The sequence below is a fragment of the Panthera uncia genome (assembly GCF_023721935.1).
Source record: "Panthera uncia isolate 11264 chromosome A1 unlocalized genomic scaffold, Puncia_PCG_1.0 HiC_scaffold_17, whole genome shotgun sequence".
NCBI lineage: Eukaryota > Metazoa > Chordata > Mammalia > Carnivora > Felidae > Panthera > Panthera uncia.
This window is the reverse complement of record NW_026057577.1, coordinates 25,336,644-25,360,195: the sequence shown is the minus strand read 5'-3', so window position 1 is coordinate 25,360,195 and position 23,552 is coordinate 25,336,644. Positions and strand designations below refer to the sequence as shown.

General features: G+C 53.1%; 1 protein-coding gene across 4 annotated transcripts in view; it reads left to right on the top strand.

The window, feature by feature from the left end:
- The first annotated feature begins 497 nt into the window (after positions 1-497).
- The window catches only part of ACSL6 (acyl-CoA synthetase long chain family member 6), a 60,417-nt gene continuing 37,362 nt past the window's right edge, over positions 498-23,552 (top strand). For 2 of the 4 annotated variants that reach the window (XM_049649128.1, XM_049649129.1), the window contains exons 1-7: positions 498-719; positions 17,808-18,028; positions 20,143-20,257; positions 21,178-21,242; positions 21,507-21,608; positions 22,119-22,218; positions 22,787-22,965. In XM_049649128.1, the coding sequence (XP_049505085.1) occupies positions 671-719; positions 17,808-18,028; positions 20,143-20,257; positions 21,178-21,242; positions 21,507-21,608; positions 22,119-22,218; positions 22,787-22,965 (831 nt within the window). In that variant the 5' untranslated portion in view covers positions 498-670. Of the gene's footprint in view, positions 720-2,770; positions 2,853-17,807; positions 18,029-20,142; positions 20,258-21,177; positions 21,243-21,506; positions 21,609-22,118; positions 22,219-22,786; positions 22,966-23,552 lie in introns of all 4 variants that reach the window. The other 2 variants (XM_049649130.1, XM_049649127.1) reach the window with 2 other exon arrangements.

Genomic DNA, 23,552 nt, shown 5'->3' with positions numbered 1-23,552 from the left:
AATCAGGCCTAGAAATTCGTTTGCCAGAGCCTACACGGACCACCTCTCTCTGCTCTGGCTTGCGAACTTGGCACCCATGGGCTCCTGGTGTCTGTAAACTTGGGTCCTGGGAGGCGTCCGCGTCAGCGGGAACCGGCCCACAGGCAGCGTGCCTCCTAGAACAGGTGACTGCAACCCCTCTGCCACCCAAGCCTGCCCAGCAATCAAAGGCAGGGGCACGCGGAGAAAGGGTCGCGCAGCGGTGGGGTGAGCGCGGTTCACGCTCCGCGGCTCGTCTCCCGTGCGCCCCTCTTCTGCCCGTTTCCCCAGAACGCCTAGTCCTGACGTTGGGGGCGGGGGCGCAGAGGGCTGGTCGGCTCTGCGGCCGGCCCCTCCCCCTCCCGGGCCTCGGCGGTTCCGAAGAGGCTCTGAGCGCTGGGGGCGCCAGGGACTCGGCAGGTTGCAAGGCGGCCTGGGGGGCTCCGGTGCCGAGCGCGCGCCGCGCCCTCCCCCTCCCGCCAAGACTCCGCAGCGGCGCGGAGAGGGGGGGCGCTGCGGAGCCGGGGGGCGGGGGCTAAAAATACCCGGCGGCGGCGGCGGCGGCGGCAGCGAGGCGACTGCTGGGGCTGCGGGGCTGCGGGGCTGCGGCCGAGGAGGCCGTGCAGGGCCAGGCCGGGCCCCGCTGATCGACATGCTGACCTTCTTCCTCGTCTCCGGGGGCTCCCTCTGGCTATTCGCGGGTAAGTCCCCATTCTGTCCTCGTCCCAGACCCCCATCCCCCGCGCGCTGTAGGGTCTTGGCTCCGGATGGAGGTGAGCTCCCAGTCTCGGCCTCTGAGCAGTCCCTTCAAGTCTCTCTCGCCACCCTGGCCTCCCAGGTCGTCTCCCCACCCCCAAATTCTGGCGGGCTCTGTGTCGGGGTTTGGGAAGCAGCTGGATGTTCGGAAATGAGGGACCTGGCTCTCAGGACATCACAACAGCCTCCCTCGGGTTCTCGCACCCTCTCCCCTTAAGGGAGCACCACCGGTGATCAAGACTAGGCCGAGCCCACTCGTACCGCAAGGGACACGTAGGGCATCCTTGCCCATCCCTAGTGTCCAGAAACAGAGGTTGTTGGTGCCTGACGTTTTGCCGCAAGTCAGCGACATAACCAGCACTGTCCTGGGGCTTCTGATCGTGGTCAGGGGTCTCCTCAAGACCCCTCACTGCCCACCCTTGAGCCAGAAATCTTAACTAGATCTCTGTAACGGAGGTGTTTACCTGATTCCTCAGCTCTACCCACTGCTTGTGTCCCCACTGCTCCTGGGCCTTTCCCCTCCCCCTCACAGGAGTGAGCTCCTCGCCCCTACATTCTCTTAGGAAGCAGTAAGGACCCCCTGTGAATCCCTGCCCAGCACTCCCCTCACCCCCCTACACACACCTGGGGTCTCACCACAGGCCCGTTCATCCACCAGTTCTGCTGCCTGCACCAGCCAGTCCCCTCTGAGAGCGTTGGGTTCCTCCAGGGTATAATACCACTAAAGGGTCTCCACATAGGACTGCCCATGTGCAGATTTAAGCCTGATAAGGTATGTGAAGTGTTTGAAACTTAAACTGGCCTTAAAAGGGACCTAGTCTAAAGTGAATACTCTGTGAATGTTAATTCACATTCAAACTGCAGCTTCAGAGGTCATAAGGTTCTTTTTGAGCCAAAGAAGGGGAATCCAACCGTTTTGAAATCCTTACCTGAAACTTTACATGTACTATTTAATATTCACAGCAAATACTAGGAGTTTGATGGCACTTTCCCTTTCTAACTGAGGCTCAGAGGTAATTGACTTGCCCAGTGTCACATGGATAATATCTGGCAGAGTGGGATTTGATGTGAGGCTTTAATTGATCAATCATTGCTAAGTGCATGGTGGTATAAGGCCTGAAACTTGGTTGGTGGGCCAGGTGATCACCGACCCCCCCCCCCCCATTGCCCTGAGTTGGGCCACAGGGACACTTCCCCTGAGCCAGGGAGTGAGTGAGGCCTCTCTAATCCCTTCAGCTCCCTAAGCTCCTTCTGTCTGTTGGTGTCTGAGGACAGGCCATGCAGGGCCATTCTGGGCCTGATGTGCTCATCTAGCAGGCAAGGTCAGAGCCGGAGCTGGACTCACGGGTCAGGGGCAGGAGTTACCAAAATAATGATGAGGATGATGATGGTGATAGCGACAGCCACCATTTACTGAGTGATGGTCTCCAAGCCTTTCCCTAGTGCCAGGACCCTTTGCTTTACCCTTAGTAGGCCCTCACCAAGCCATGGAACCTTGGTCTCCTGCAGCTGCAAGAAGATATCTGGAGACTACAGGGCCACATGTGTTGGGAGTAATCAGCAGCCTTTGAGAAAAAGCCCCTTACAGTGTTGGGTCCTTGTCTGAAATTGGGGTTCAGCAGACATTGACTCAAACTGACCTTCTGTCCTGCATCATTGTGGAGTATTTCCCAAAGTGGTCACATGCCTCTCTGAATGACTGTACAGAGGCCCTGGAGTGGTCAGGGAAGGTGACTCTTGGTACAGATGGCAGCTGCTTCCATAGAGGGCAAGCTCCTCAATGCAAAGCAGGAAATTCCTCAAAGATGCCACATTTGACACCAGAGTGAGTGACTAAGTAGTGATCACTGGATGGAGCATCCCACAATCATGTTAGGGCACTCCCAGATCATGTGTCCACCGTGCTTGGTACTTTGCCTAGACCCCAGCTTTTCTGTGGGGAGAGAGGAAACTCCTAGGCTAAGCCTGACAATACATTCGGCCTTGTGATCTCCAGGGTTCCTAGGAAGCTGTCAGATCCCTTTGGCTCAGCTAGAAAGAGGAGAGGACCCTCAAGCTGATGTCACTCTTTAGTAGAGGTATGTGCTTTTCGCCACCCATTCTGGCTCTAAGGAAACAAGGACTGCCTACAAGGGGCTGCAGGGAGGAGATAATGTGAAAAGGTAGGAGGAAGATACCTGGAGGAAGAACTTTCCATCTGGGGGAGGCAGCCTTGTGCTCTGAGCCCTAGGAGAGCAAGAGCTGCATCTTTCCTATTCCGCACTGGAGAGGCCAGTACTGAGTCCTGGGCCAGCCCAGGTCCCACCTGTGTGTTGAGTAGTAAACAAGGAAACAAATAAAATAGATCCAGCCTGAGTCAGATGCTGTGCCTGGCCTGGGAAAACCTGGTTGCTTTCAGTGTCATGAGTTCTCAGGACTGTGGGAACAATGGATTGCCATTTCTGCCTGGCCATCCGGCACCACTGGGCAAAGCAGAAAGAGGCACCCCACTTAGTGGATGAATTTCTGAAAGGGTGTCCCTTCCTCTAGGTTGATGCAGCACCATGCCAGAATAGACAAGGTCTATTCTGCTCAACCATATGCCTGACCATTGGTGACATCTTAATAGGCTTCTGCGGCATAGAGGGGTGTTTGTCAGAGGCAGGTAGAGAACATCAGGTCAGCAAAGGTGTGCAAGAAGAATTATAGAGTGGGTCTTCAGAGCCTTGTGCCTAGGGAGCCTAGATTGTGGGAGGAAGATGGAGTCTGGATAGCTGGAGATTCTGGAGGAGAGGAGGTTTTTTTAGCCTGTACAGAAGCTCCCTGTTCAGGTGCACTGGCCAGGCTGTGCCAGCAGGGGGAGAATGGAGGCTGGTAGGGTTCAGAGAGGCTGTTGATGGTTTGGATGAGATTAGATGTGGCTCAGGTTGAGGCTGGGCTCCTGGAGGGGAAAGTAGGAAGCCTCAGCTGTGGCCATGGGGAATGAGGGCTGGCTCTGGTAGCAGAGACTGGTGTGGCAGCCATCTGGCTGTAAGTGTCCAAAGAAGGTGCAGGCTTGCACAGCTTGGCTCAGTTCAACCCCATCAAATCTTCCCCCACTGATTCCAGGCTCCCAGTAGTATAGAGGACTGATAAGAGATCTGGGGCCATTATAGGGGGCCCAAGAAGGCACTTAGGACCTGTAAATATTGTGGGGCTCCAGGCAGAACAGCTGAGGGCATGCCTCACAAAAGAAAATTTGGATTTACACATGATGCACTGCTGTGTAGGAGAATTCTCACCTCAGCACCTTACCCTCCCCAGACTGTGGTAGGATACAAGAGTCATACCAGTGACAGCACACCAACACCAGAGGGCAGCAGAACTGGGCCTTTCAGCTCTGGCTGGTTTCCTGTCCCATGTGATTACAAGGGCCCTTAGATTGACCTTCAGAAGGCTGACTTTGGCTCAGCTTCAGGCCCAGATGGGACCCAGGACTATTCCATACATACATCAAGCAGAATAAGTGAGCATGAGGCTCTGGCTTGTTTGCAAAAAGAGGCAAAAGTTATAGGCATTTGTATAACACAAGCTGCACTTTGTAATTAGCCATGTGATTAGTGTGGCACATAGTAGGCACTCACATATTTATGGAATGTGGGAGGGGGTTGTTTTTATGGGGGGAAGTGTTGTTGCAAACGTGCTGATTTGACTGCTGTTTCCCTGAGCACCTACCATGTGTCAAGCCCTGCGTTCTACAATTCCCTAACCTTTCCTTTAATCTTCCCCACAACACTGTGGTGCTGTTATCCCCATTTAAAAAATGACGCCATGAGACTCAGGGAGGTTCAGGGGTGAAGCAACTCCTAAGAGCTATGAGCCAGACCATACCCTCAGACTTCCAGTCCAGGGAGGAACCATCAGACCTGAGCAGCCAGGGCATGAGCCCTCCAGCAGACTTGTCCGTGGGCACAAGTAAGGGACTGGTCCTTGGAAGGGGGAGGGTTTGAAGAGAGGACAGACATAAAGTGCTGAGAGCAGGGGCTGGCACATAGGAAAGGGCCCTTTAAATGTTAATTCAAGCTAGGCCTTCCTTAAAGCAGGTGCAGGGTTCTGATGTGCAGAAAGGGAGTAGGGAAACAAAGCATTCCAGGCAGAAGGACTAGTCTGAGGAAAGACTGGTCATAGGAGTGACTGTGGCCAAACTCGGCTTGGCGAGTGAGGTCATCAGGGCTGGGTTCTGCAGGCCCTAGAATACCAAGCCAGGCATCCTGGGCTTTGTTCTGTACAGTGGCTGCTTCCAGGAAACATAGCCCAAACTGGACATGTGGGTGGCCAAGGTGACACTACCCCTGCACATCTACAAGCCATGGCTAGTGGCACCTCTCCCACTGAGCTGCAGTTTTGGGCCTCCTATAGTATGATCTCCTAGAGGGCAGGGCCAGAGTTTCTTCTCTCTGTGCTCCAGTCTGGGGCCAGGCACAGTGTGAGCTGTTGTTTACTGCATAAATGAATAATATGAAGAATTCCATGAGAATAATTTATTTTAATAATGATGTGTTTTATAAGCCATTCTCTTACCACAAATCAATTAGCAAATAATAGATCTTGTGTGTGCTTTTACTAGGTGCCAACTGGGGATGATGCCAGTGTGGTAGAAACAGTAGGGGAAAGCAGGCATGAACTCCTCGCAGGCAGGACAGGTCAGCCTTCAGGGGGGAACCGTTAGTACTAAGAACCCAGAACAGAAGGAGGTGCTCCAAAAGTTTTTGCTAAAGGAAGGAGGGAAGGACCAAACCCATACCTGCAGGTGATTGGTTTTCTGGAAGATATTCTTCTCTAAGGGTGAGGTATTTTGTTTCCTTAGAGCTCCAGTAGGGTGGGAGCTCTGACCAACTAGAGCAGACAGGAGGCCTTAATCAGGGTCCTCAGCTCACTTGATGGTCTGGTGTCATGGCCCCATTTCCTGCATTGGCATGGCCAGAATCATCACTAGCCACCCATTGGGCTTCAGGAATGCTACTTTGGGCCCTTGGAGTGTCCTTCAGGATGCCCAGGCTGGTCTCCCACCAAGGCTTGGATGCTCTGGGAGCTCATGGTGGGTGTAGTCATTCCCAGACCTTGTTCCTTTTTGTGGCTTTTGATTCATGTGAGGCTTGGGGTCTGTGACAGGCAGAAATGGAAAGATGGGAAGTGGGTTGGGACAAATTCTGAACCAAACTGAGCTATCTGTTCTGAGACCTAACCTGTAATCTCAGAGCCTGAAGGATTTTTAGATCCCAAAAAGTCCCACCTGTACCTACCTACTTGCTCTTCCCAGGAACATCTTTCCTTTCCTGACAGCTAGTTCAGGTGTTTGGCTGGGGTTGTCTATGGAGAATAGTTGTGGGGGAGGGGGGTGCTGGCTTCTGATTTGCCATCTGCCCATTCAGGCCTGCATTCTGAGATAGGTGTCTTCTGGGGCTTTAGAGCAAGAAGCCAGGCCAGGATAGTACCAGTGAGGGAACAATCAGCATCTCTGTTTTCAGACCCTGGGACAAGCAAATCTGGAATGACACCTTTTGGGGCTAGGAACAGACCCAGTGATTGATGATTATTGGAGGAAAGAGAGAGGACAGGCAGGCCCAGGTCAAACGGGCAGCTCTGGGTCCAAGCCCACTAACCAACACCAGGAATCCCACCCTACTCCCAGTGCACTACACCAGCCTGGCCCACCAGTACAGGAGGTGGATCCCAAGGGACCAACCAGGACTCAGCCCTGCTACAAGGCCCTTTGGTACCCTCCAGCATGTGGATTGCTGCTGGGGCTAACTATCTCCAGTCAGCGTCCTTCTGACCACTAACCCCTGGCCCAGCCTTGGCTATAGGCCATTCTGGGCAGTGACTGCAGATCCTGTCGAATAGGCATAAGAGCCACTGGGAGGGACAGTGAGGTCAGTCAGAGACTGGGCAGCAGGATAAAATATGGGCCTGCCAGTAAGGTTGGACAGGGAAGTTGGCCAGAGGCTGGATGGCGAGGCTCTAGAGGCCAATGAGATGAAGGCAGTTAACAACACGGAGAAGGGGGACTCACCAGGACCCATCCAGACCTTCAGTGAATCCTTAACTTTGGAAAGGGCAGTGCTTCTGGCCCCTCTGCTATGGCCCCTAGAGCTGAGGTTGCATGAAGCCACCTGGTTTATGTTGGGTTGCATAAACCCCAGGACCCTGCTTAGTGTCTGGCGAGCTTCAGTGTTAACAGTGATAGTGCCTTCTAGCAGATGGGTGGGACATGGTTCTCTTGGAGATGCCCTCAACTCACCCTTACTCAGCCCCCCACCCTGCCTACAGTCTCTCCCCACAAGCCTAGCTCATCTTGGAGTGGTGGAGAGAAAGGGAGGGCAGGCCTTTTCCTGGCCAGTGGGCTGGTGAGAGGTGTGTGTACATATGTCCCTATCCCTTGCCACGGGTCAGACATCAGGGAAGGCTGAGACCCATGAAGCACCCTTTCCATCTATACTGAAGCGTCCTTTCCCCTCCTGCTCCTCTCCTTCCTCTGACCTCCTGTTCCCCTCAGGGTAGCTCCCTGAACACTCACAGACATGCCTGGCCTCTTGGCTTCATGGGGGTACTGTTGGCCCCAACTTACAGACGAAAGACCTGAGGAGGGAACAGCAATGGATGTTCATCACAGATGGGCATTTTCTTTGGGCTGAGAAGCTGACCAGGCCTGTTTCCGTTGGCTTGCAGGGAATCAGCAGAGCAGCCACCAGACCTCCTGTTGGTTCTGAATCAGTTCCTCAAGTGTTTTTGTCCTAGATTTCCACTCAGGCTAAACCACCATGTGTGTGTTTGAGGTCTCCCTGTGTCACTGTCTCCTGTTAATGGGAGTCTGAGTAGCATCCATACTTCATAAGGTACTAGCTTTGTACTCTGGTTAATAGACAGCTCCTGGTGACCCCCAGGTGTCAGAAAAGCAGCTCTTCTGGCCTCTGGAAGTCTGAACAAAATTGATGTCTGATCTTTTCATGGGGCCTCTGTTGAGGATGGAGTCCAAGCCTTGGAGTGTCCCAGAAGCTTGTGATCTCGCACGGTGGGCTCTGGGTTACCGTAAACCCTACCCACAGTTTGAGGGCAGTGTGGCAGCAGTTCCTGGTGAGGCGGGCAGAGGATGCACGCGGCCTCCATTCTTAAAAGTCCTTTCTGGGCACTGCAAGTTCTTTCGTTTACCATTACATTTTTCTTCCCTTTTCTTTCTCCATGTTTAATCATCAACACTATGAAAATTACCAAAGTTCCCTCATAAATAAAAGGCGGTGACCTTAGATCCAGCCATTTCTATTTTCGAAAGGGGGCAAAACGAACAGATCCTCAGAACGAGCCAATCCTACTTCTTGGTGCCACCCACTCTGACCCAACACAGTGCTTTCTTTCCTTGGGGCCACAGAGGCCTCTGGCTCCATCTGGAAAGGTGGCGGGTTCAGTGAGAATCCAAGTGATGGTTGCTCTCGGTGGGTCAGTGTGAACAACGTCCAACAGCCTTCCTGGACCAGCCAGGGCCTCGTTTTCGCTTGGTCTGAAAGAGATTTTTGTTTTCTGGTGAGAACAGCCCCAGTCTGGCGCCCAGAGCCAGTCGCAGGAATACACACCCTTTCATGTGACAGGCCCAGAGTGGAAAGATACAGCACCAGGCCCTCCCCTGCACTCCTCAGGAGGCGGGCATTTGCATATTCCCCATTCATCCTGGCCTTGAAAAGGAGGCCTGAGTTCTCAATGCTCCTGCCCAGCTGAGGGCTGGGCCACTTGAGCCCTGATATTAACCCTGTGGACACCAGTGGCTCTCAGTGGCCAACAACAGGACCTTGCGGCCCTAGGGCAGTGAGAGACGGCTGCTGTGTGACCCTGACCTCCAGAGGGATGAATCAGGAAGTGGCAAGGTCCCACTGACAGGCATAGCCTTCCACTGAACTAAGTGAAATGTGGATTTGTTTCTTTTTGTGGCATTCCGAAGAGAAACTTTGTCAGAGTATGGGGGAGCCAGAAAATTAAGCTATTTATCAAATTTTCCAGAAAATTTACTTTTAACCAAAGGCAAAACTCTCTCTTCTCTGGTTATTGTCTGTTCTGTGAAAAAACAGTGACACTTAGAATGGTTGGAATGGAGTCTTGTTGGCTCCTGGCTACAGTAGCAGCCCCTTTAGCAGAGTTCTAGGGGTACAGCTTGCCTGGTGGGGGGCATTTATGCATCTTAAAACCCTAGGTTACTAGGAGCTGGTGGGTTCTCTTAGCTGATGGATGTGACACTGAAGGCATGAGGCTTATATACAAGTACCAAGTCTTTTTTCTTCTGCAGCTAAATGCTATCCTCCCAGCCTCAGCTTCCTGCCCCTTTCCTCAATGCAACCAGACTCCTGCCACTTTCCTAGGAGCCTCAAAATCTTACAGGCTGTTTCTGCAACTTACCAACCCACTTTTATCAGTCTATCCCCTTCTCAGAACACTCCTTTCCATCTGCTCCCAATTCCCACCTTCCTCCCTATTCCTGACTAAGGATGTGCCTCAGGTCCTGTCTTTTGTGCATTCCTTCCTGAGCAGGGTCCCTGAGTGCTCCTGAGTGAACAAGCAGGTGAGCAAATCCCTCTCTTGTCCCCCCACCTCAGTTACCACAACCCTATCTTAGCAGAACCCCCGTTGGAGGAGGTCACATCCTGGGCTGCGGCCATCTGCAGTGAGCCCTAAGACCCTGGCCCTGCCAGGAGTGGCCTCTGGTCCCTTTCTGAGTTTGAACCTATTGGGTTCACAGTATGTCCTCAGCGTGGGCCGGTGACGGAAATGGATCACTGCTCATGAAGCCAGGACACTGGCAGTCCTAACACGGACTGTCTGGGAGGGGAAAGGATCATGTTGCAGCCACAGGATTTGGCTTCCTGCACAGTGGGGCCTGGCCAGGGGGTGTCCCTCTGCCTGTGCAGTGCTCATGATCCTCACCAGCATCCCCGAGTCCTGCCTGCTGTCCCAGGGCTTGGTGTGGAAGGAAGGGCAATGAGGTTGAGGCTCATCCACACCATCAGCCCTGGTTATCATACTCAGTAAATATTTCCATAGGGACTTCTGCCAGTTTTAGCCTCTGATGCCCCCTCTTTGCTCTGAAATTTTAGTTGTGCCCGATTCATGGTAAGGACAACGTTTATCTCAGAGCTTGTAAAAGACACTGTGTTTCTGTTCGCTCCTCTGTCCTCAAGGTTATTTGTATTTTTAAGTTCCTGAAAGTGTTGTTTGAGCCTGGCTTCCTGGTGTTGTCGTCAGGAATGTGGGCCCATGTTCCCTGACCAGGGCTTAGGGTGAGTGGGATTCTTTAAAGGTGCCGGCATGGTGGGAGGAAGGTGGGGAGGTATCAGAGGGCAGTGAAGGCTGTTTCCCACACTGAATGAATTGCTAAAGGGAGGCATGTTCACGGTGAGTCCGGGCTAGCAGGTACAGGTGGTGGCCCTGCTCAGCGGTCAGGCACAGCCAACTGTAGGTGGACTTTTCCACATCGAAAGGGCTTAAATTCAGCCTTCGGAGCTATAATCAGGCTCCCTGGGGAAGCTCGGCAGGTGAGTTGCTGTGTAACCCAGCAACCTGCATCCTAGCCTCTTGGGGGATGTGCAGTGTGTCTCCCCTGGCACTTCCCCAGTTGGGGAGGCCCTGGGCCCCATCTCTGCCCCAATCATCTGTGGTTCTGTGACTCTAATTAAAACCCAAGAGGAAGATGGAGAGAAAGCCTCACATAGTAGAGATAGGCATGAACATCTGTGAGGACCGGGTAGATACGTGGGCCAAGGGTGGGCTGCTGTGTTTGCGTGTCTGCATGTCAGGGCCGCACAGGTATGATGGTAATATCTGTGCTTTTCTTAACCTAGTGATGGGGCCACAAACTTCCTGGGACGGAACTGCTGCTGTGACTGTGTCCCCAGCACCCTGTGTGGCTTTCCATCAGCCAGGACCTTGGTCATGGCCGCTGAATTTCCTGCTCTGAAAGCTGCCCTGAGAGGCATTTAAATGAAGATTTTGTCTTGTTTTAAAACATCTCTGAAGATGACTAGAGAAACGTAGGGGTCCTGCTAAGAAGGATGAGGTAGGAGCTTTGTGAACAGAACTTGGGTCCTCAGGCATTTGTGTATGTATTTTAAAGCTTCTTCCAGGTGGATTGGAGGAGGATGGGACCTGCGGGCCGAGATAGGCACCTGCCAGATTCTAGGTGGGGGCTACTGAGGCAGGAGGAACTTCCCCTCAGGGCCTGCCCCACGTGGTGGGGAGAGCAATAGAGGCTCCATCAGCCGCAGGGGAAGTGTTGCAAGGTCTGTGAACTCTAGACTCACCAGGCAAGTTGTGCACACAGCCCCTTAAAAGGGAGCTCAGAGCACTGGACTGTGGCATGGGACTGTCCTGCTGCTGAGGAGGTAGGTCAGATTTGGGTAGACACTGGGTCCATCTTGGCAGACTCGGAATCACCTGTTCTGGGTAGGGCCTGGAGGGTGGTGAGCTGGCCACTGTGGCCTGGACTTGTCTTTTACTCTTCAGCAGGGGCCACCATGTTGCTACTGTGTGCCCAGCCACATGCTGGTCACCAAAATAGGAGTGAAAAATGGCCATACCTGACCCCCTCCCCCCAACCCCACAGAGACAAACCTTGCAGGAGTGAGGCCCTGGGAGTCTGTGGGACCTCTGGTCCCAGTCTGTCTGCCAGAGGTGCTGAGAGATGTCAGAGATCAGCTTTGGTTGCAACAGGCCTGGGTGTGGATTCTGGCTCCAGGATGGCTAGTCCCTGGCAAACCAGGAAACAGTGTCTCTAAGGGCAGTCATTAAGGAGGGGCTGGTGTGCTGGACTAGGGTCTTGCAGAAGAGACCTGCTGACCCTGATCCTTGGTCCAGAGTGTCCAGAGCATCTCTGAGCAGGTGTTATATCTGGGACTGTGACCAGTTTCCTTCCTCTCGCCAAGTAGACAGGTTGTGACCTTGTGGGGTCAGGGAGTGGAGACAGTCCCTGGGAGGGGCTGGCGGTGGAGTCTCCTGGGCTTCTAGATGCCTCTCTCAGCCGGACATCTGGCATCCCCACACCCACTCCCCACTACTTCCTACTACCTCCGCCAGTCACGTTGGCTGCAGGTCCCCAGCCCCTGGCTGAGGTTCTGGCCCCTAATCGGTGTCACGGATGGATGTGTAAAGAGGCTTTGTCCTTAAGCAACCCATTTGGCAAACTCCCGTCCAGGACTAAAGACAGAGTGGAGGTGGGGGAGAAGCAGTGAACGGAGCTCTGGAAACCTGGCAGAGTGGGGGTTAAGGCGGGTTGCTTGGCTCTAAGCTGATCTGAGCCAGTGCTGCCCAATGTGCAGATGAAGGGGAGGGGGGGGGCAGCAGCTCCTCATAGAGCTGTTCTGTACCCAGGTCCTGCCAGACCTGCTCCCACGGCCGCCAGGGAGCCTCTGCCACCACTGCTAACGCCTCCACCACCACCCGGCTTCTCAGAGCAGGCGTCTGTTGCCATCCGCTGTCCCCAGGAGGGCACACTTGGGGCAGGGCCTTCGCCACTTTTGTGCCTTGCTCAAGATGTGGTAAGCTCTCTCCCTGAGCCCCACATACCCTTTATAAAGGGAGGCTGGTACTAGTGGGACCAGTTCAGCCACCTCCCCAGTGCCAGGAGCCCTTTGGAAAGGTAGGGTATAAATGCATGTACTTTTGCAAGTTATCTTTGAGCCCTTCTGGCTGACAAAGAGATGGAGTAACCGCGTTAGCTAACTACTGTCTACTGAGTGTTTCATTTACTGTGTGATTGGCACCACACTCTCTGTCTATCCATTGGCTTGTTTGAGCAGAGGCCCAGAGGGATAAAGTGACTTGTCCAAGGTCATACAGCTATCAAGAGTCTGAGTCAAGGTTCAGACCAGGTCAGTGCAGCACCAGAACTTACCTTTGGGCCCTCTCCCTAGATTGTTTTCTGGGGACCCTGGGCCCTGGGAGAGGTTGTGATTTTCTTTTTGAAGCCTTTCTTTGAGAGTTAAGGAGGTTCTTTAATGATCTGGTGGCTTGCCTTGTGCTTGCCTACCATCAGAGACCCAGAACCCCATTGCAAGAACTCCCACCCCACTCCAGGTGAATGCAGAGGGAACCTGAGTGATTTAAAGGGGAGGAAAGAATCTGAGAGTCATGAAGTCCCTCAGTACTGGCGTGATGAGTTTGGACTTTTGTCCTAAGGTGGTAGGGAGCCAGAGAAGGTTTTTGAGTAGTGGCATGACATGGTCCTATCTGTGTACCAGGAAAATAACTTTGGTATCAGTATAAGCACTGGTTAAAAGCAGGGATGCCTATGAGGAGACTGGTGTGGGAATCTGAACTGCATTTAGTGGTAGCTGGACCAGGCCATGAGCTGTGGGGGTGAAGAGGAGCAGTCAGCTTTGAGAGGTGTTTAGGAGGTGGCCCTGACAGAGCCATCTAGGTAGCTTGTGAAGGTCTAGAGTGCTGCAGTTAGGAGGCTGGGTCTGCCGAGGGTTCTTGGATCTGAGCCAAGGGCCTCAGGGCCATCTCCAACAGGGACTGTGCCTTGGGGCTCTACCCCTGCCACCCTGCCACCTTGGTGCCAATATGCTTCCCACCAGGGTTTCTTTCCTCCTATTCTTCCCCTTCCTGGGCTTTGACAGCTATGCCACTCACCACCCACCTTCCATGTGCCCCAAATCAGTGGAGAACATGGTACAGGGAGGGGAGGGGTGGGGGGGACTCTCAGTCCCCTAGCCTGTGCCACCACTTGGGGTCCTGAACTCTTCTGTGCCAGAGGACAAAGAGGTATAGGATATGCCGGGGGAGAGGAGACTAGTTTGTGCCGAGGGCGCGGTCCTCTTGCCAGCTGAATATTTACAAACACTCACTTGGCAACAGTGCACCACTGATTCCGTTGGGTGCTGTCCAGCCCACCCCCATCCCACATCCCATGCTGCTGCCACCAGGAGAGCCTCCCTGGGGTATGGGAAGAGGCAGCTCTTGCTGGGATCCCAGGGACCACCAAACCCCACCCTAGCTTAATGGAGAGAGAGTAAAGTTCAGAGGAGGCCAAGGCCCTTTGAAATAATGAAATGAGACCAGACCCCAGGCCTTGACTCTACCCTGCCCCCATGCGAAGGGTTTGGTGGCGTGGGTTGGCTCTCAGGCCCATGTCCTCAGAAGACCTGGATTTGCAGCTCTGCCCTGCAGTGGCTCCCAGGTCTGCAGGGAATCTAAGGGTATACGCAGGCAGCCCTGAATGTCTGAGAAGGTCAGCAAGCCTAGGAGCATGATATGTGCACCACTGATTCCCTTGGTTGCTACCCAGCAGGGAGGGGTGCAGGCCCAGCCTCAGGGCCAGAGTTGCTACATTCCCTTCAGATGCTTCCTTAAGGGTGGGTACCTAAGAAGGAGCCTGAGGAGGAGTGGGTAGTCAAGCCCTTTCTCCACCACCCTCCATTGCCCCAGGCAAATGGGTTATCTAGAGAGAAGGTCCCAGCCAGGAGAAGATGGTCTGAGGGACCCACCCTTACTGTGTGCACAGTGAAGAAGTGAAGGGGCCTGACTGCCTGATGCCGCTTCATAGGCTCTGGTGGCCTTATGCTGCCTCCTTCCCCTGTAACCTGGGCCTGGGCCTTTCTGAGCAGGTCTGGAGGTGATTACCTGTGGGTTCAACCCCACCGCAAATGAGGGCACAGGTGTGGATATGATGGTCCAATGTTGGCAGGGATGGGGTAGTGGTATGGGAGGCTGTGGTCTGGGCCCTGGATCCTGGCTTCCCTAGTTGCCCCCTCTGTATCTGTGGATGGCAAGTACCTTCTTCTGTGGAGTCTGTGTGTTCCCACCTCCGGCAAGGGCTTCCTGGACACCAGGAATTCAGCAAGTTTAGACAAGTTCTGTTCTTCCCTCTCCTGGGGCCTGTGATACTTTGGTGACTTCTGAGAACTTGCATTTCTAGGAGGCCAGCCTCTCAGACTTGTGGCATTGACCTTTGTACAAGATTTCTTGGGCTCAGACCTTATTTCCTGAGTGGAATATTCAGTTGGCTAAGTGCTCTCTGCTCTCTGTCAGCTCCAGCTTCTGTACGTTTGCTTCCCTCTGTTCAGGACACCCTTTCCTCTTCATCTTTCCATCTCAACATCAGTATGACTCCCTGCCAGAAGCCTGTCCCGACTCCCCATGCCTGCACCAAGCACCTTCTCTGGCTCCCCATGCCTAATCACAGCCCAGACCACACTGCACAGCCCTGTCCGCTCCTTCGTGAGTCGCCCAGGAGGAGGGCAGGCCCACATCTGGCTTGTCCCAGGGTCCAGCACTGATCTAGATGAGAGCGGTGACCATGTGAGGGTCTGCTGAGTGAATGGGGGTTGGCTGGGTGGATGGATGGAGGCCATTCTGGGCTGTGCTCCGTGGATATCAGCGAATGCTGCAGATACCCATGTTCTGCTGTAGCTCAGGGCCCATGAGCAATGGCTGAGGACTAGGGACTGTAGGGTTCTCTCTAAAATTTTGGGGGACCATACAGCTAAGCTCTTAAGGCTTGTCAGAGGCTTCTCAGCCCATTGAACCAGTTCAGCCCATTAGACGAAATGTCAGTGAGCTCCGAGCCCACCCCAAGAGCTGATGAACACCCGGATTTTCCACTATGTGTACTGAGTTATTTCTCTGACAGGCAGGGCTGTCACTTGGTCTCCCCATCTGCAGCTTAGGGAAGTAACTGTCCCAAGGAAACTAGCTGGCTGCCTGCCCAGGGTCTTCCCCAGAGTGGTTTTCCTTGGTGAATTCACTGGGGGCCATAGCTGGGCCTCTTCTTTGCTTGTGCAGAACCATAATGTGATTGATATGCCAGGAGTGATTTGTTCCTGTGGGATGGCCTCAAAACTGATCTAGCTCAAGGAGGCTACTAGTAAAACTGGGTTTCCAGCTCAGGAACTCAGTGAGAATGATGAACTCAGTGAGAATGATGAACTCAGTGAGGAATTCAGTGAGGGCTGGCTGGGGGCTCACTTTCTCTGCTCTCCAGGGGGCAGCTAGAACCTGGGCTTGGTTCATGAGTGTTCCCAGGATTCAGACACTCAGACAGCCTGTTGTGCCATCTATAGAGCATAGACTCTTGAGGGACCATATCCAGGGCCCAGCCACCTCTGCCCGGTGCTTGGGCCTGCCTCCTTGGTCTGACAACCATACCCCTTAACCATCTGTTTAGTCATGGCGTGCCTCTAACTATGCCAGACACAGTATGAGTAAATGCCTCTGTGATACTGTCCCCATATTAAAGATGGGCAAGTGGAGGTCCAGAGAGGTGAGTTATATGCAACCTTGTGTCACTTATAAGTGGAGAAGAAGGGATTTGAATCAAGATTTACTTGCTTTCTCTGCAGTGACTTGCACATCACTGATCTCATCTCTGATGTGGTAATGTTACAATATAGTACAAATATTATTTATTGGGATTTCAGCAGATTGCTCTTTTCTCCGGGGTCAAGCAATTGCTGTTTGGCTCATATCCTCTGGCTGCAGAGTAGCTGCTGTTGGGTTTCTCACTGTTTTCCAAAAAGGAAAACCACAGTCTTGCTTCCAAAGGTCAAGGGCCAGTAAGGAGAGCGGCCATAAGTGGTGCATGGCAGCCTGGAGCTTACCCAGCCCTCATTAAGTTGGCAGACCTATAGGTATTATGTGGTGCTTGTAGCCTCAAATCCTACTGGGCAGTGACACTGAAGATGCCCTAGTGAAGATAAAAGCATCCAATGCCTGGTCCATCCTCACTGCCTCTCTCAGTCCTGGGTGAAGTGAAGACCCTTAGCCCAACAGGCCATATGTCTGCCCTGCCATCATTGCTTCATTTAGTGGCCATCAGGAGAACGTGGCAGCTCCTGAGACCTGCTCTCTTTGAACCAAACTTAGTTAATAATATTTCTCACAGCAACACTTCCACTGTCCACCCCAGGGCATCCTCTCTATGCCCTCATCAGCCCACTGTCGCCACTTGGACTGTGGTGGGCAAGCATGGAGTCCTGACCACTTTATGTGACATCAGAAGGAGTGCTGCTTACCCCTAGAAGTGCACACAGCACTTTGCTGAGCCCTTTCTCTCTGAGCCTTGGTTCCTTTCCCTTCCCACCAGTTCCCCTATGCCACTTCTGTGTCCTCTGGACATGAGCTGATTGGGTCCCGGGGGGACGGCCCAAGGCCCAGTTAATGGTGGGGCCAGCTGTGCCTCTTGGTGCTTGGTCAGTGGCCATGCAGAGTTGTAGTGCATAGTGGTCAGCAGTCTGGGGCCAGGGAGAGTACCTGGTCCCACCCTGGCTGCTCTTGGTAACTTTGCTGTTCCTCACAAAGTTGGCCCCAGCATCACCTCTGGCCCTGGCAAGACTGTGGCTCCAACTTTTCTTCAAGAAGAGCCTATGGTATGATGAGGATGTAGACCTGGGGAAGCCCTGCTGTGTCACTCACTGGACCCTTGCCAGAGAGATGATTGCCCTCATGTCATGAGGGCCAGAGGCACCTGTAAGAGTGGGTTGATAGGCTCTGCTCCCTTTCCTTTCTCTGTCTCCCTCAGGATCAGGGCCTGGTGCTGGGAACTTTGAGGTAGACTGGAAGGAACCTGTACCCCTGACCCATTCTGGTCACTGTGGTTTTCATACTCCAGGAGCAAAGAGAAGCACAATAATATGAACACAAAGGAGAAGCAGAGCACCCAAACCCTGGGGCTCAGGAGGCATTAATTCCAGAGCTTTCAGAGCATTCCCCGGCTCCTGGAAGATAGGGAAGCATCTGTCATCCATGCCCTAGGGCTTGAGCATATAGTTCTCAGGAAAACCGGGCCGGATGTCTGACTGTCAAGTGTGACCATTAAGGGTTCTGGCCTGTCACCTGGACAGGCCTGTCTAGGGATACACTGTGTTGCACAAGAAGACTGTACACCCCAACCAACCCAGGGCCTGCCCTACTGTATTTGGCCAGGGCCTGGCCAAGGTCATTTTGTCACTTGTGATCCAAGACAGATGGAAGGACCGAACCAGACTCCTCCCTAGCCTGCCATCAGCTCTCCTCTCTCACCTACCTCTTGTTTCCTACAGAGTTCATCCTCTCACTTCTGGAGAAGATGCAGACACAAGAGATACTGAGGTTGCTGCGGCTGCCTGAGCTGGGCGACTTGGGCCAGTTTTTCCGCAGCCTCTCAGCCACCACCCTTGTGAGTATGGGTGCTCTGGCTGCCATCCTCGCCTACTGGTTCACTCACCGGCCAAAGGCCTTACAACCACCGTGCAACCTCCTGATGCAGTCAGAGGAAGTGGAGGTGAGCAATGTGGAAGTGGCTGGGCTGTGGAAAGGAGTGGGCAGAGGACAGGTATCTTGAAGGTAGAAGCCAAACTTGTAGCCGATTTTACCTAAAATGGTGCAGAGAATCTTGGTTTCCCCAAGCAGTGAACCACTAAGCCCCCCAGTAGCCTTGAGCAGCATCTCCTGCTAGATGCTCCTCTGCCTCTCCCAGGAATTGAACCCTGGGCAGAGCCCAATCATGGCCTTGCACCAGGCCTCTAGTTTGCCTGTCTCTTGGGTGGGAAGCCTTGGCTCACTGGTGCCTCAGTAGAAAACCTAAGGTTCTCAAGGAGCTGCCAGATAAATTCCCTCCCACAGTCTCTCTGTGCCCAGCCATGGTCTGGAGCTGGGACTCTGAACTGAGCCCACCCGTGCCCCTGTCCTCCCAGAGCACATGGACTCACAGAGAAGGTCACCAAGGGGAGGAAAGGTGCAGTGGCCCAGCCTGGACAAGGGTATTCCAGGCTAAATCTAGAAGGACTAGTGAGATTTGTTTCTTTCTTAAGCTTGTGACATTTATTTTGCCTTTTTTTAAAGTTTATTCATTTATTTTGAAAGAGAGAGAGAGTGGGGGAAGGGCAGAGAGAGGGGGAGAGAGAATCCCAAGCAGGCTCTGCACTTAGCACAGAGCCCCATGCGGGGCTCGATCCTGTGAACTGGGAGTTCATGATGTGAGCCGAAATCAATAACTGGACACTTAACTGACTGAGGTACCCAGGGGCCCCTATTTTGCCTTTTTAAAAATTATCTTTTTCTTAAACTTTATTCATTTTGAATACATAATATATTCACACTTCAAAAGGGAAAAAGGTCATAGACTGAAGAGCTTCCACCTTTTCTTCCCCAGGGAAACCTAGTAACGATCATCTGTGGGCGAATAGATATTTGCCCCTCTTTTTAAAAGCTATCATGCTGCATATACAGTTCAACATCCTGCCTTTTTTGCTCTTGATCTTGGCAACCATGAGCATAGCAGAGTTTTGCCCACTAGGAGAGGGTGCAGGTCTAGATAGGATGGGAATGTTCAGGGCACTTTTCCAGCAGAAGGCATGATATGTGCAAAGATGTGAGTATGTGATCTTGTACCTGGTGGCTTTGGGAAATGGAGATTCATATGGGGTGGCTAGACAGTGGAGAGGGGCTACCAACAGGCTAGCAGAGTAATTACCAGTATGGCGTTTGGTATACAGAAGCCCTGAAGGGCTGGCTGTACCTCTTACTAGCTATATGATTCTTGGCAGTTTCTTAACTCTCTGAGCCTCAATGTCCTCAACTGTCAGGTGAGTAATAAAAGGAGTATCTGCTTCCTGAGTTGTGGTAAGGATTTGGTAAGGTGACACAGAGAAAGCACCAGACTATTTGGTAATTTTAATTATAACTTACTTTGAGAGGCCAGCAAGGACAAAGGCCCATGGGCCAGGATCCTGGAGGGAGCAGCATAGATTTATTTTTTGTTTTTAGTAGTAAGCAGACACAGGGTGAATTCGTGCCGTAGAAGGGTCATGTGGCATGGGCAGGAGTGTTCCTGGACAGGCACCTTTAGCCAGTATTCAAACTAATTCACGCTATTATGTGAATGATGGATGGCACCCAAATTTTTCTTAACCTAGGGGTACAGCAGCAACAGATGATGGGATGAAGGCCACCTTTCCAGGCTGATCCTGATGCCAGAGGGTAGCCTGACTCTAGCCAACACTCACCATTCCATTGTATGAATGAACCATAGGTATATTTGAACAGTCACTGAAATTATGGACATTTTGTGTGTGCTCACGCAGTGTTTAGGTGCTGTGTGCATGTATGGGAGACCAGTGTACTGGGCCTGTGTATGTGAGCCAACTGTGTTTGAGTGTAGCTGCATATAGGTCAAGCGTATACCAGCCATATGTGTGTGAGTGTGTGTAGAGGTTGTGTGTGTACCGTCCAGGTGTGTGTAGGCCATGTGTGTGAGTGCACACAGAGCATGTCCCAGTCCCAACTGTGTGGCCCTGGTGTGCATCCACGCCGTGTACAGCCTGCTGCATACCGGTGCTCTCCCCTGATGCCTATGCCTGCCTCAGCCAGCTTCCCTGGCCTGTGCTTGGCTCGTAGGACAGTGGCGGGGCCCGGCGATCTGTGATTGGAGATGGCCCTCAGCTGCTCACCCACTATTATGATGATGCCAGGACCATGTACGAGGTGTTCCGCCGTGGGCTTAGCATCTCAGGTGAGAGGGGCTGTGAGGGTCTGGAGGAGCCCTGCCAAGGGTTGAGCAGGTGCAAAGATGTGAGCTGACAAGCAGGGAACCAGGGGCGTGGCAGGTGAGTGGTTGCCAGGTTCAGAGGAGAAGAGCAACTCCTGGCACTCCTCCCACTTGGAGAAGTAACTGCATTATGCGGCCGAAGGGCTGACCTCAGCTTTGTTCTAGCCCTTAGCACTGCCTGACCTTAAACCATCTCTTAGCTCATAGTTACAAAAAATTTGTTTTAATGTTTATTTATTTTTGAGAAAGTGAGAGAGAGAAAATGTGGGCCAGGGAGGGGCAAAGAGAGGGAGGTACAGATTCTGAAGCAGGCTCCAGGCTCCGAGCTATCAGCACAGAGCCCAACGCAGGACTCAAACCCACGAACCCCAAGATCATGACCTGAGCTGAAGTCAGACGCTTAACCAACTGAGCCACCTAGGCACTCCTTAGCCCTTATTTTATATCTCCCATGGGCAGCCCCTGCTAAGCCTCAAACTGCCAGGCCTCTGGCTGGCATGGTTCAGAGCCTGAGCCTCTGGGATGTCTGGGTGACCCAGGATATGGGTCAAAAGGAAGTGGTCACAGAGAGGCAACTCTCCATCTCTGCCTCATAGTCCCCACGTCTTTGTGTCCCCTTGGGGCTGCATCACACAGGTCATGGTGGGAACTGGCACTGTGTTAGTCCTTATTCCAGGGCCTCCCTGCTCCTTGAGGACATGTCATGCTTGTGTGCTTTAGGCCTCCTTCAGCTTCAGCAGGTTAGACAGGCAGCTGGGGGCAGTTCACTTGACCCATGGACCACCCCACAGGATGGGATGTCCATTCACCTATCTGATGAGCAGATGCAGGTGACACCCACCCTACCATCCTCCCTGGCACAAGGCCTGCTTATCTCTCTGCAGGGAATGGACCCTGTCTTGGCTTCAGGAAGCCCAAGCAACCTTATCAGTGGCTGTCCTACCAGGAGGTGAGTGATAGAGGACAGGCCCCACCCTGTCGACCCATGTAGACCTGGCATTGTGGGGCTTGTGGGTACCCTGCAGGGTCTCAGAGGGTCATTGTTTCCTTGCATGGCCTGTTTGCCAGACTCCCAGCAGCAACTTCAGAGGACTTCCTGCCGACCTGGGTAGGGTCTTAGGGAGGTCTCAGGCCTGTAGGAATCCTTACCTGGGAATCTCCCTCCCCTGCTAAAAGTCCTTGCTTTCCATCACTTCCCCATGTCCATGTGCAGGTGGCCGACAGGGCTGAATATCTAGGGTCCGGACTTCTGCAACACGATTGTAAAGCATGTACAGATCAGTTTGTTGGTGTTTTTGCACAAAATCGACCAGAGGTAAGCTTCTGCCTTGATTGGTTTTAGAGGTTTCAGTAGAGTAGGGGGTTGGGTACCATACAACAGCCCTGGTCCAACTGCATGTAGGGCCTAGGACAAGAGAAAACATGGATGTACTTGGTCCATGCCACCACCGACTCCTTTGGCTTTGCCCCTAATCAGGAGTGGACATCTCAGCCAAGCTCCATCTACACCCCACCCAGCCCCACAAACAGGTGTTTCCTGAGCCATGGGAGAAGAAAGACCCAGGGAAGAAGGCCACAAGGCCTAGAAGTAGGCTTTGGGCTATTTGGAGGCCCCAAATTCCCTGGGGCATGCGTGCTCTAGAAGGCTGTGGGGAAGCAAGTGCAACCAGTTAATCTCATGGATTCCTTGCAATGTGGAGAGGGCCAGAACAGAACCTTCTCAGGAGGACCCAGAACAAGTACCCTGGTTGCCTGGGCATAAGAGCAGTACAGCCCTCCTATCTGCTCTGTGCTCCCCCAACCCCGCACCTGTGTGTCTCCACAGTGGATCATCGCAGAGCTTGCCTGCTACACGTATTCTATGGTGGTGATCCCACTATATGACACCCTGGGCCCTGGTGCTATCCGCTACATTATCAACACAGGTGAGCCACCACTGCCTCCTCTTGCCACTGGCAGCCAGCCCCTGGACCCCAGCCTCTTAGCTTACGCTAATTGTCTGATACTAGTAAGCACTTTGCTTCCATTCTCAAAGAACATTTTCCAATCTGGCCGTTGAGTTGGCTTTCCCCAGTTGGACTTCACCTGAAGGCACCTTCCACAGGGCCTGGCTACCGTGAAGGAGCCTCTGCAGCAGCCTCCACACAGGCTTCCGACTCTCTGAGGCTTACTTTTCAGCTCAGGGCAGATGTGGGGGAAGCGGGGTGATGGTGGCAAATAACCTCAAGCAGACCTGAGATTATGGATCCTGAGCCTGGAGCAAAGGAATGCTTGGAATCTGCTCCAGGACATTCCTTGGCCTCTTGCCCTTGTTTCTCCTAAGCTCCATGCACTTTCCTCTGTATACAACACATAGCCTACATGGCCTGTCTTCTGCATTTATTTACACACAAGCTTTGGCACACACAGCCCATGGCTCTGCTGCCTAGCACATGCTACCCACAGTCACAGCCTGTGCTCACACAGCCTGACTTTTCCTAATGGTCCCTTCAGCTGACATCAGCACCGTGGTCGTGGATAAACCTCAGAAGGCTGTGCTTCTGCTAGAACATGTGGAGAGGAAGGAGACTCCAGGGCTGAAGCTCATCATTGTCATGGAACCATTCGAGGAAGCTCTGAAAGACCGAGGGCAGGAGTGTGGGGTGGTCATTAAGTCCATGCAGGCCGTGGAGGTGAGTGTCTGCTTCTGGGCTGTTTACTGGGCCATAGCTGGTTGGCTGCTGAGCCAGGACTGCTGGTTATCTGCCCCTCTCATGCCCCCGGGTGGACGTCTTGGGCCATCAGGGTGTGTCAGGGCTGAGATAGGGCAGGCTTTTACAAGGGCTGGTGGCAGGTGGTGAGGTTGGTGCCTATAGGCATCCTCTAGGTGACAGGCTCAGTTGGCTGGCACATTGAATAACACAGGCACCAATAGGTATATGGTAGTGCCAGTCTGCCCCAGAGTTGCTTACATAGCCTCTGGATCCTCCATGTTTTCAGCTAGCCATCAGCCTGTCTGAGCCTGAATACTACAGACATGAAGTCCAGGAGTCTTTGAGAGGTTCCTTCAGTGTGTCCCAAACTCCCAGCAGCCAGCAGAACCAGTTTTTCTGTGCATGACCTCCCCAGAGGCATCAGGCTGGTGGCAGCTTGTGACCTGCTAGAGTGGCACAGGACATCCTGGTCCCCAGGGCCTCACTCCCGCCTCAGTAGCAGCTCACCCCCACCATCCCTTTCTGGATGTAGGCCCCTGAGCTCTCCAGGTATTCTCCTACCTGCC